The sequence below is a fragment of the Bactrocera dorsalis genome, chromosome 3 (assembly GCF_023373825.1).
Source record: "Bactrocera dorsalis isolate Fly_Bdor chromosome 3, ASM2337382v1, whole genome shotgun sequence".
In the NCBI taxonomy this organism is placed as follows: domain Eukaryota; kingdom Metazoa; phylum Arthropoda; class Insecta; order Diptera; family Tephritidae; genus Bactrocera; species Bactrocera dorsalis.
Genome location: NC_064305.1, coordinates 23953209 through 23966946, shown reverse-complemented (window position 1 = coordinate 23966946; position 13738 = coordinate 23953209). Strand labels below are relative to the sequence as shown.

Sequence of the window (13738 nt, the reverse complement as noted above, 5' to 3'; positions counted from 1 at the left end):
TTTACAGATAAATACACTTACGTACATACATACATATTCCTAAATATTATATTTGTGAAAGTTCGGGGAATCACCATTTTGTGTACGTTTCGGCTAAACAACCATTTGTAGATACATAAAGAATAGTCACTCAGTTATCTATCATTCTTCTTTGTATGTATGTAAAACCCAATAACAAAAGCGTACATACACTGATCGTGTTGCCGATGTAAGCCGAAACATTCCGATCTGCATGCCGGCATATGGAATTCAAATATATGTAAGTATATTTGCGAATGCATTCGTGATACACAAATAGATAACGGATCAGATAGACAGTGTTGGAAATCGTTACGAATCATATATATCATTTTTATAATAAATAAAATGTAAATCTTTAACGTTTTAATAACAGGGGAGTATTAATAACTTATAGCATAGATTCATATGCTTATAAAAATTTTGTTAAATCGCCAAACTATTTACATTTTTATATGAACGAGTTTGCTAAATAAAGTACAAATTAGCTGAAATACGTACACTACAGACTCTTGCGCGCGGTTGTTTTTTGTGTAAACTTTTAGACGAGAATGGCGACAAGCCGTTTTCCAGCACTGCCGGTTGTGTTGCGACCGCTTTTATTGCAATCGTGTAATTTTCAGTACAAAAGTGGGTGCTAACGGTAACAGTTCAATTAGGTGTACGTTAAATATATTATCGGGCTGACCAGTAAATAGCAACAGTAAACAAAAACACACATAGCAAGCAATAATCGATTTAAATTTGTTGCCTTTCTATTGTTGTATACATTACATAAATACAGCGATACGTATACAAGGTGTCTGCAATAAAAAGTACTTCCATTTAAAAATTGCATTTGTAGGCGGATAAGTAATTTGCAACTGTTGATATGCCGAAAAAATCGCGCAAAGCACACCAAACACGCAAAAGTCCATTCATTAATTTGTTCGGTGAGTGGCGTAATACAATAGTGCGGTTTATTATTACATGTCGATTTTTCAGTATGTGTAAGTATGTATGTACCTAAGTGCATTTAGAAATCTAGATAGTACGTTATGTACATACATACATAAGTATGTATCTATGCATTTACACTTGTGGAGTTTAAATTACGTACGTCCGTAGTATTTTATGCATTATTATCTCTCGTTCATATTCAGAAAAGGATGTAGTTGGACAATTTCTCAAATATTTGTACGAGCTGCAAAAACCTAATCCCAAAAGCGATTGGCTTATAAAGAGGAAGGAAGTGCGAAAATCATTTGTTGAGTTCTTGAACTTGCCTAAAAATGACAAACTATGTCGTCGTATTGGGAGAGATCCAGCTGGTAAGGTATGTAGTATATCCGTATTAATCACATTAATTTTAACTTATAAATAAAGGTGGTATGTATGTATGTATACATATAAATTTGCATACAAGTAGATCATACATACATATGTATGTATCCTTTGGTTATACACATTTGCATACCTACCTCATAGAAATAAGTACATCAGTGCTTTAAACACTGTTTTTCCGTAATAATGAGAATGTACATGTGTATTTTTATTGGAAAAATATTCTTAACAATTAACAGAAAGTATGTTAAGAGAATTTATTTTTTAATTTAAAAAAAACACGAAAAAACATTAACGTTCATCAAAACTAGAATATCCCTCACAATTAATACAAAATTGTTCATACGTACATAGGTTGTTTTTTTATATTTCGGGATTCGAGAACAAAAACAAATTTTAATTATCGAAAATTCCTTTATTGTTTTTCAAAATATTCTCCATTAATATCTATACACTTTTGGATGCGTTGGCACCAATTGAAGTTTCTTTCTGGGCGTTAGAAACTTCGTGATAAACTTAATTAAGTCAGTTCAGCGTATAATTAGTTTATTTTTTTTCAAAATTCAAGGATGTTTTAAACGGATCGAATTGCTTCGGCTTAGAATCAACTAGGTTTTGGAAAATCGGAATTGCGTTCCATGAATTCGGAATGAGTTGCCAAAGCTCCTCGTCATTATTACTTAGGCACTTTGTTCTAAACGGCGCTTTCAGAGTACCTTGGAACTTTTTTTGGTCTTTGTATTTTGAGATTTTTCTTTGTAAGCACTTTGCGAATAGACGAAGAGTCAACAATGAGTCCTGAGACCTGTTCATACAGAGTATAATAGTTCTGTTCACCTAACGGTTGTATGTATCATCTAAAGCTAATCGAGTTAGATATATGGATATACATATGTATGTAGTATATAAATGATTAGGATCTCGAAAAAAGTTGAAATCCTCCTACCGACAATGTGAAAATAGATAAAATCGGAAGATAACTCCACTCACTCCCCATATAACAGTACTTTTTCAACTATCAGGAACAAATTTTGCCAGAGATTTTAAATTTTACTTAAGATGTGGTATAAGAGAGCTTTATTAGAGCCGACATGAAAATTGGACGATGGGCGTGGTGAAATCGCATATTTCGGTAACCGACAGACCATTTTCGACTAAATGTAGTATGTAACATTCTTCTTGTATTCCTATATCACAGTGGGAAAATGGACTACAACCGCGCCTACTATCTATATAACACAATTTTAATTCCTTTTGATTCTTTCACTTTCCAGTGCATAATCCAGTAATTAATATAACGGGATCTAATTTTGCACTCCTTTAAAGTTTGCCACCTTATGACCCAAAATTGCTCATATCCTACCAAGACTGGTCAAGCCCCCGGGGACCCAATATGTGGACCCCAGTAACTATAGTTAATTTTTACCGAAAATATCGGTCAATGTATGGGATATACAATTGAAATTCAGAGAGAATCCTTTCCAGACAATAGTAACTCTGTGTATCAGAAATGGGGTGAATCGAGTCAATACTTCCCTTCGCTCCCATATACCTAATATAGATATTTTCGAACTTCTCGGTGACTTTATACCCTATATATCGGCCAACATGTGAACCATCTCTAAGAAAATGAGAGACTCGTAACAGTGTATCTTTATGCGTAAAATAGATAAAATTGGGCGGAAGTTTGACCCAGCCCCCATATAACCAATATCAATGTATGCGAGGTACCCTAATGAAACCCAGGAAATATTTTTTTCGGTATGTGGGTTGATAATAGTTAATAGATAAAATCGAGTCGGTACTACCCCAACTCCCATATAACGTATAAAAATTTTTTTTTTTTTTCAAAAAAAACTTATGCCGAAATTTTCGGTCATATAGAGTATATACAGTACTTGTCCAATAAATTACGAACTAGAGCAAAAAAAAGAAAAAAAAAATATATATATATGGCGACAAAATATTGAATATGATTCAATACAAAAATATAATAATTTAAGTTTAATGTATATAGCATATAAAAAATAATTTTTTTCTAAAATAAGCCAAATATTTATGTTTTTATTAATGATTAAAGTTAGAACTATTTTTTTCTTCGTTCGTAATTTATTGGACAAGTACTGTACATATAGAGTAATTTTGTATATAAATTTCTTAAATTCCGACCCTCTGGCTGACGTTTTACATCTTAATGTATTATTTCCCTGGCCTTGATTGTTGCAAGAGTATAATATGTTCTGTTACACCCGAACTTAGCCATTTCTTACTTGTTTTTTTTTTATTATTTTAGCAAAACTCCATAAAATTTTTCGCATACATAACTGTATTTATGCCCTTGTTAATAAAATTGCAGTTACAGTGAACACAAGCATTGATAAGCTTTAACTTCAATTTTTGATATAATTACATTAATACTTGGACATCGGTGTTCAGCTAGTTCCAAGAATTAATATATATTTAAAGCTTTCGTAGAAAAATGCCACGAAGTATAGTTATTGGGTTTTATATGTCTATATATGTACATACATATGTATTTGTGTATGATTAGAGGCGCATTAAAATTATATTTTATTATCGGCGTTAAATTACAACGCTAAGACCACCATTGTAACAAAGTAAGTTTTAAAAATATTTGTATTTGAATTAGTTGCTAATAAAAATGGTAACTTCTGTTGCATTGCAGCTATAATAACCCTCACAAATACAATACATTCAACACAAGAGCAATATTGTGATAGATCAGATTGAATGGCAACTAAGTATATGCTGTAGAGGTCCGATCTGAACAATTCCTGCGGGGATTGCACCGTTGTCTTGGACAATAATTCATACATAATTTTATACATACATATATGTATACAGCTCTGTTCATAAAAATAGTAGTGCAAAAGCTTCTTATACATATATTAATATTTTTCCGAACATATGTATGTATTTTGACGTGCCAAGTCAACAAGAGTGATTATTTTGGAAAAAAAAAATTATAAAAACGAAAAAATAGCGTTACATTTGCTTCCACTGCTTTTTTTATGATGTATTTTTAAATTACCTGCAAAAACAGACTGTTTAAAATAGTAGTACTTGTCGTTAGTGGTCGAAAAAAGAAAAAATAATTAGATAGTTTTGTTAAATAAATACATTTAAGTGATTTACAAATTTTCTGATGAAATTCTCTCAGTGCTTTTTCATTTTTAATGAGTAAAGGAAAAACTTGTTCTATTGGGAAGCGATCACTAATAATAAAGCCGAGAAAATCAGACAGAACCTACAGGGAATCGGAGCTATAGAGGCCAACCATCTCCACAATCATATACAATGCTGCAAAATACAATGATCAAACAGAAAATCGTGATAGAAATATACAAAAATCAATATTATAGGACAGAAAGATTTTACGATATTTAAAAAGCAAGTCTAACCATTCTCAAAAATGATAAAAGATTTTTAATTGTCGCTTACTACTCTTCCAAATCGTAGGAGGCTATTTGAAAACAATTTGAAGATAATAATTTCACCGAAAGTAACTCTTTTGACGAAGGAAAATATGGCTGCAAGAATAAAGTTCGCAAAAGAACATTTCAATTGACCATCTGAAAAATGGCGGATGTGGACCAATGAAAGCAAAGTTGCTTCTTTTGGGAGAAACTAGGTCCAAATGCCTATGGGACGATGTCAGGATCTAATGGACCCCATGCAAAGATGTAATACAAAATTAAGACTTTACAACCAAATGTGTGAATCGAAAATATTTATTAGGGCTCTGGTTCATGTTTTTTTAGTTTCTTAAACCATATTTATTATTTCGCTACACGTGGTGTTTTCAATTGTTTCAAAGATGTATTTGAGTAAATTTTTATATTTTAATTGTCTCGAGTTATATGACTCATTTTTTAGGTAACGTTAAGCAATTCTCCAAGACGCAGTTGAAAATATTAAAATACATACTCACATCCCTAGCTGTACATTCGTATATACAGTTTTTTTTTTAAGTGATGCAATTATGTATAATGAGTTTGAGCCGAAGAGCTAAACAATATTTCTATACTTCATACGTATAAACAAGGAGGGCAAAATGTAAAATCAGCAAAATTGATTCGTTGAAGATTGTTTATAATATTTTTATCGTGATATAAAGCTTTACCTAGCCTTTCAAGCTAAGTAACTTCGTAAGCAGGCACATAAATTTAAACATTTTTATTTATTTACGGAACCATAAACCATTATTGGACTCTATCCACTTCAGCCACTTGTATTATGTTTGTTGTAGGATCATGAAATTGTATATCTTTTGCTGTTGCCCACATACATACATACATATACAGACATGCATACATACATATATAAAAATATTCGGCTGTTGTTAATATTATTGTATTGAAACTGATTTATAATTCTCTTACTCTTGAGCCTTTACATTACATAAAAATACCCTTAGAGCTGAAATTTTTTTTAAATATATAGTGTAATTCTAAGGAACTCGTTCAGTATCAAATTCTCTTTTGTAAAATTTCAAATGTTATCAGAATACAACTTTATAAAACTCAAGCTCTGATTATATCTATACATATGTACATATATAAGTATAACTCAAAAGTAATTACAATAGTTTTAGATGTACATATGTATTTATTATTATTATTTTTTGCTTTCATTTTATTGCAATTATTGTCCCCAGTCGTCGACGCATGCTTCCCACTCGATTTATATTATTATTTCCGGATATTTTGATCCAGTAAGTCGTTACGGCAGTTTTAAGGCCCTTTTTTGATGAAATTTGATTTTTATTTTAGGCAAGAGGATAAAATCGGCAATATTTCCTCCAGTTCCCAGTTTCTTAATAAAATTCTGAGAGCTTCTATTTCTGGTAGTGATATATCGTAACACTAAAACTGGATAAAATCGGTTAAAAATATTCACTATCCTAGCCCCCAATAAACCTTATACCTTTTTTTTTACAGTGACTTTTCTTACCACGTGAAGGTATTTCCCCGTCTTTGATCCTTGCAAGTTGCGAAATTATGAAATGTTCAATTACACCTGAACCTAGCCCTTCCTTATTTGTTATACTCTTGCAACCTGTTGCCTCAGAGTATTATAGTTTTGTTCACCTAACGGTTGTACGTATCACCTAAAACTAAGCCAGCGATCAGGATCAGTCTGTCTGTCAGCCCGTGCGTCCATGCAAGCTGTAACTTGAGTAAAACATGAGATATCTTGATGAAACTTTTTACACGATGGGCGTAATCAGATCACTGCCACGTCGACAAATTGGCATTAACCGAAAACCTATAAAGTGCTATAACTAAGCACTTAATTAAGATATAAAACTGTAATTTGGTACAAGGGATCGTAGTAGCAAGACAGTAATAAGTTTAATGGAAATATTATAAGAACTCCTACCGACAATCTGAAAATAAATGACATCGGAAGATAACCCCGCTCACTTCCAATTCAATTCAAATTCCTTTCTTGACAATATTAATTTTGTGTGTCAAAAATATACCTAATATAAAGATTTTGGAACTTCCAGGTGTCTTTATGCTGGGTATATCGGCCAATATTTGATGAAATGTAATGAAAATTACATCTTTGATCTTAAAATAGGTACAATTTGGCGAAAAGACCAACCCTGATATACCTAATACCCACCAGGATTTTCGAACATTCGGCAGACTTTACTCCTTATAAAATCCAGGGAACATTTTTTAGTATGTGACATGATAATCGTTAACAGATAACCCATATACTACGTAAAATCATTTTCGCTTTTCTGACAAATCTTATGCCGAATTTGTCGGACAGTGTATAAGTTATATATATAATATACATAGTATATATAGAATTGCTTAGATTCTGATCCTCTGGTTGACGTTTTGCAGGTATAAAAGTAATTCTCTGGCGTTGATTTTTGCAAGTTGCGAGATTATGAAACGTTTATTTTTCAGATCGGCACTTTGCTCAATCGTACCGGCTATTTAATGGATTTAAAAAGCGGCAGCGAATTTTTCCGCATAAATTACCAAGAGCTTATGCAGTACAAAGAAATCGAAGAATTGCATAAGGCCATTAAAAAAAAGCTCATTCTGAACGCTGACGCTGATGCTGAAAATGAAAATAAAAAACGGCATCGTTTACCGAATAATCTGTAAGTATTTCGTATTAATATAAATGTACATACATATGTATATTGTGTTAGTTGTATTCATATATGTAATTCAAATATTCGCAGATTTTTCAAAGTAACTGAGGCCATAGAGCAATTCCTGCCGCCGCCTGCACTATTGGAGTTGAAGAAGAAGAAATTTGCTGACGAAGTGCTTTGCGAATATTCTTCAGAATTTGCTAATTACTTTAATGGTGGTCAACTTTTTACACCAGAAAATATTCTAGGTGCCATGAAATTGCTGCTACAAATTGAAGATGTTGACAATTTTTCCAAATACAGACGTATCATACAACGTGATGTGAAATTAAGCCAATCACAACAACAGCCAAATCGATTTAGTTTCACGGTGAGTGCTTAAAGTAACTACATATGTATGTATGTATATTAGAGTATTGTTCTGGTGATAGCTCTACAAATGTTGTAGGTTTGTTTTACACTTGATTTCTCATACTCAATCTAGAAAGTTTATTCGGCGATTGTAGAGTTGCCTTGGGCAATATTCTATAACAAATTATCAATATTTGTGTTTTACTTCACAGATTAATCTTTAATTAACAAATAAAAATTACTTGAAATATAAAATAGCTGCAGATATTAAGAAATTGGAAAGATGGGTTTAATATTTATTCTCAATCCTTTCAAAATATTTCTGGTTTTACACCTTAACTAAAAATTTTATATTTAATTTTATTTATTTTAAAATTAATCACAGACGTTATTTAAGTCTGCAACAACTCTATGACTACTAAAACTTCTGTATTAATTAAAATGTTATTCGAAGTTTCGAAGCTTTTTTTCTAAAATATAATGAACTCTTAGAACATAAAAAAACTTCGCTCCCTGTCAAACTTCTAACAAGTTATACACTTAATAATTATATAATCGACATCTCAAAAATTTTGAGCATTACGCATTTGTAAAAAATTTAAGATCAATCAATTTAAATGGTTTGAACCACACCTTTTAATACTCTTGCAACGTGTTGCTAAAAAGTACAACACTTTTGATCTCTTAAAACTAATCGAGATAGATAAAATATGAAATTTGGTACACGTGTTTCTTGACAAAAAAACAGAGGACGTGTCCGTAGATGACCGTTAATCAGACTACTTCCCCACTCACAAAATGCCATTAAGCGAAAACGTATAAAATGTCATAACTAGGCACTAAGTAAAGATAAAGAGGCACCTGCGGGCTGAAAATTAGAAAAAGAAAAAAACATGGGTGTGGCCTCCGCCCTCTATTTGGTTTAATATCCATATCTTCTAAACCACTTAAGCTACAATAACCAAATTCGCTAAAGACAAATCTCCGCCACTGTAAAGGATGTATGAAATCGGATGATAACCCCTTTCACTTCCCACATAGTGCGATAAATACGCCGGAGACATACAATTTTACACCCGAGATGGTATGAGAGGGTTTTTTACGAGCCAGGGTAAACTGGACGATGAATGTAGCACCCCCCATTTTTAGGTGACGACCTAACGATTTCGACTGAATTAAGTACGTGACATTCTTCTTATATTCCTATGTCACAATGCGAAAATGGGCGAGACAGGACTACACCTTAACTCCACTTGATTCTTTCATTTTCCAGTGTACAAATTAATATAATAGGATACAAATTTGCACTAATAATTTTTTTAAAGTATGCGACCTTATGATTCAATAAAAACTGTTCAAGCCCCCAAATAACGGGAATGTGTACACCAATATCTGTTGTTGACTTTTGACCGAAAATATCGGTCAATGTGTAAGATATACTACAATTGACATTCAGAGAGGGATCTTTCCTAGCAATAATATCTCTGTGTATCAGAAATGGGGTAATTCGGTTTAGTACTTCCCTAGCTTCCATATATCTAATATAGAGATTTTCGAATCTCTCGGTGACTCTGTACCCCATATATCGGCCAACATGAGAGTTATTTCAATGAAAATGAAAGAGTGTATTTTACTTATAACAGTGTATCTTTGTGCCCAAAACCAATAAAATTAGGCTAAAACTTCACCCAGCCGTCCTATAACTAATATCAAGATATTCGAACATCCAGCTGACTTTATTCCATATAATTGGTGATTGTATGTGAGGTACCTTGCATAGCTCTTCCTTACTTGTTATAATATAGATTGCCTAACGAAAGAGATTGCAGCTAAACAAATCATTTAAATACATATATGTATTGCTATTATTTCTCTTCTTGATGCACCGATCCATGAAGCTGTCGAAAAAATCTCGTAAAATCGGATATTCCTACGAAGTCTTACTCAACCGCTACAATCGCGTTTTGATTGTCGCCGAATGTGCCGAAACAAAAGCACTCACCAAAGATCAAATTCTTGAATTTCTAATCAGCGGTTCACTACAGTTGAACGTACGTGGTAAAACCATAGCAACAACATTTATTGGCCGAATTGAAGATGTAAATGACAAATCAAAAAAAGCGACTATCGAAATTGAAGGTGGATTACCACCAGATCCAAAGGCGTCCTATCTCATCATATTTTGTCCAGCGCGACGTACACTGTGCTATCAATATTATGCATTAAGTCTGTATGGTGAACGGTGTGCTATGCTGCAGCATTTCCTCTTTCCCAACCCAGTTGTTATCGCGAGTGTGCCGCGAATGTGGTGAGTTTTAATACACACGCTGTTATTTTATTCACTGAAATTTTAAATGATTTATGCAAACCTTTTTTTCAACCATTTTCAAATGAATACATATATGTAGCTTATCCTACTACGATAAAAATATAGCGACTAATCCTGAGCAGATTGAAGCTGTACATAACATTGTATCGGGCTGTAAGAATTCTAAGCTACAAATACCATACATCATATTTGGACCACCCGGAACGGGTAAAACTTCAATAATTGTAGAGTCCATATTGCAGTTACTATTGCACGATCAAAAATCCAGAATACTTGTTACGGCCGGTCCGAATTGCGCTTGCGATGAAATCGCTTTACGTATTTGCAATACACTATCGCTGGGTAAAAAACCACGTTCCAACATTTTGGCGCGCATATATTGTTGTTCACAGGAGAGCCGTCGCGAAAATCTTAATAAGCTATTGCTTGAATATTCAAATATGTATGACTGGCATTTCTGGCCGGATATTGCAATACTACAACAATATCGTATTGTGGTGTGCACTTTAAGTTGCCTCGGTAAATTGATCACCGGTGATCTGCAACACTTCACGCATGTTTTCCTGGATGAAGCAGCCGCTTGTTCCATGTCTGAAGGCTTGATTGGTGTGGTTGGTGGTTTGACTAAAAAATCAAATTTTATTTTGTCCGGTGATCATAAACAACTGGGTCCGATAATAAATTCAAAACGTGCCGAAGCTTTAGGACTAGGTATATCCTTGATGGAACGACAATTACAACATAAATGTTATGACGTCAACGAGGCTAATGGTCACTATAATCGAAGCATACAGACACGTTTATGTCGTAACTTCCGTTCACATCCAGCGATCGTGAAGCTTTTCAGTGAACTTTACTACGATAATAAGCTGGAGTCTATGGCAAGCAGAGGTAGAGTTTGAAATTAAAAAAAAAATAAATAATTAATCATACTCGTAGATTGTGAAATTATTATTTATTGTAATTTTAATTGCAGAAAATACTAATTTGGCAGCCAAGTGGAAAGGTTTGCATGACCCGAATTTTCCTATTTTGTTTCACGCTGTGAACGGTAGAGAACAATACGACGAGGACAGTAGCAGGTGAATAATTGAACAATTTGGAGTTGCGTTAGTACATTAATTAGCTCTGATCATTGTCACTCCCGCAAGATGTCGATAATCAAAAAAATATAGTTAATTTTAAAAGGAAGGTATTGGAATGCATAGCAGACCAAAGCTTTTCTAGCCCCCAGATAACGATAATGAAGATCTCGGCGCCTATGTCTGACTTTTTATTATGATTTTCCTTCTACATTCTAAAGCTCATTTAAGTTTAACGCCAAAGGCAAATAAAATCTGCTCCCAACCCATCGCATTTCCGATTGTTTTTATAACATATGCAAATGTACAAGGAGGATTCCAAAGTAAGCAGGGCTTAAAAAAAAAAAAAAAATTTTTTTGCGGAACAAACCGTGCACACACTTTTCGTAAGTCCAAATGTTCGGTCAAGATGCGATAAATCCATGTTTTGGAGATGTTCAATTCCATTTCCATCAATTTCAATGAAGATTTCAGCTGATTTTTGATGAATTCATGCACAGTTTCGATGGAATTTCCGGTGATCACTTCGCGGCCACTTTGAAAGCGTTGAACGTTGAAACCATTCGTTCACTCTGCTCTGTTTCATCAATTGAAATGTTTCGGTAAAAGTGCGGAACAAACCGTGCACACACCTTTCGTAAGCCCAAATGTTCGGTCTAGATGCGATAAATCCATGTTTTGGAGATGTTCAATTCCATTTCCATGAATTGCAATGAAGATTTCAGCCGATTTTTGATGAATTCATGCACAGTTTCGATGGAATTTCCGGTGATTACGGATTTCACGGCCACTTTGAAAGCGTTGAACGTTGAAACCATTCGTACACTCTGCTCTGTTTCATCAATTGAAATGTTTCGGTAAAAGTTTTACCAATTTTAAAACAAAATTTAATGTTGGCTCTTTGTTCAAAGCTCATTTTCGCACTGACAGCACAAACATACTGACACTTAAAACGCAATAACTTCACTTCCAATCAATGAAATGTCATGAAATTCTCTCTGGCGCCACCAGGGGGCGCTAGATTCAAAAATTCCTGTTTACTTTGGAGCGCACCTTGTATATCGATCAATATGTGTGATATTACCATTTGTTAAATTTATTTGCATTACTTCTTTTATATACTCTTGCAAACAGTTGTTTATTTATCATAATTACCAATTTTGACAGCTTTTACAATTGGGAAGAAGGCGAATTGGTTTTAGAATATGTAGACGATTTATTGAAAAATGGCCTAGACGATGAACGCAAGTTGGAAGAAACTGATATTGGCATAATATCGCCATATCGCTCTCAATGCATGTCAATTCAAGAAGATTTAAATAACCTCCTTAAAATTCAAATAGAAACCGGTTCGGTTGAAACCTATAGAGGCAAGGAGAAAGCAGTAATAATCGTATCATTTGTGCGATCAAGATACAAAAGTTTGGGTTTTTTAAAAAATCCAAAGGTTCGTATAATACCATGTGCTGTATATAGTCATATTGTATATTTATTTATTTATTGTTTTCCTAGCGTTTAAATGTTATTCTTTCGCGTGCAAAATCGCTACTCATTCTCATCGGAAATGATGTCACACTTTCGAAGCAAAGTGATTACGAGTTTGTTATTAAGGAGTGCAAACGTCATGGAAATTTTATACCTGCTCCATCTGCGTCCAAGAAAAATTAATTAAATTTCATATAAAAATTCATCACTAACTGTTGTAAACACAAAAGACACCAATAATAAAACCAAAAAATTTTTTGTATGTCATTATATGTTGTTTTAATACGTCCTGACCGATTTACTACCTAAAATATAGTTAGCGTTGAAGTGCATCAGAAAAATAAATCTAAGCCAGTTCCCAACAACTAATCGATAACAAAAGGAAACTAGTAAGTACAGAGCTCTCCCTAAGGCCTCTTGACTAGATCGATGATCCCGAAAGAGTAAGCAGTCAGGCACAGATGTGACTGTGGAAGTCATACCTCTAATACAATATGTATCAAAATGTTGTCTGACTGACAAGACAAGGTTAATGTCTTTAGTTAAATAGCCAGAAAGGGCGACGAGATGTGTCCTAATAAATTGCTATTGATCGAAAAAGAGTTAGATCCTCAAAATAATAGCCCTTGACCTTTACCAGGTCAATTCCGGTACGTATAATAAGCTGTTGTGGGAAGTGAAAGTCTATCTCCTAGAACTTTCTCGCTTCTTCACTAAAAGGAGCCAAAACTCTTGCCCGCCAAATCCACGGCCACCCAATTTACGAAATGGACGGAGGAGCGCAAACTGCACTTCAACTTTTCCGTCGTTCATAATAAAATATTAAAAAAAAATTTAGGTGTTATAATTGACAGTCTGCACTCCTTCACTCCGCACTCAACCGCGATTGGCACGAAAGTACAAAGCCGCAACAAGATCCTCAAATCGCTGGCCGGTAGCACTTGGGGTAAAGACAAGAAGACGTTGTTAGTAACATACTAGCCAATATGGTCGCATGCAACACCA

At 33.8% G+C, this 13738-nt stretch overlaps 1 protein-coding gene across 2 annotated transcripts; it reads left to right on the top strand.

Annotated features, from left to right (window-relative positions):
• The first annotated feature begins 636 nt into the window (after window positions 1-636).
• LOC105228683 (putative helicase MOV-10) lies at window positions 637-13000 on the top strand. Of its 2 annotated transcripts, none has more exons than XM_049453107.1 (9): window positions 637-1001; window positions 1161-1333; window positions 7290-7489; window positions 7574-7856; window positions 9736-10145; window positions 10246-11057; window positions 11143-11248; window positions 12416-12695; window positions 12761-13000. In XM_049453107.1, the coding sequence occupies exons 1-9, from the start codon at window positions 890-892 to the stop codon at window positions 12914-12916; spliced, it is 2532 nt and encodes an 843-aa protein (XP_049309064.1). In that variant the 5' UTR covers window positions 637-889; the 3' UTR covers window positions 12917-13000. The 2 variants fall into 2 exon arrangements, with proteins under 2 accessions (XP_049309064.1, XP_011206907.2); XM_011208605.4 differs by having other exon boundaries at window positions 638-950.
• The last annotated feature ends 738 nt before the right edge of the window (window positions 13001-13738 follow it).

Bases quoted from the DNA above. Each gene is read 5' to 3' on its own strand.
- LOC105228683 (XM_049453107.1), top strand. From the start codon at position 890: ATGCCGAAAAAATCGCGCAAAGCACACCAAACACGCAAAAGTCCATTC. The intron at 1,002-1,160 runs GTATGTGTAAGT...GTTCATATTCAG, and splicing joins TATTACATGTCGATTTTTCA to AAAAGGATGTAGTTGGACAA. The intron at 12,696-12,760 runs GTTCGTATAATA...TTGTTTTCCTAG, and splicing joins GTTTTTTAAAAAATCCAAAG to CGTTTAAATGTTATTCTTTC.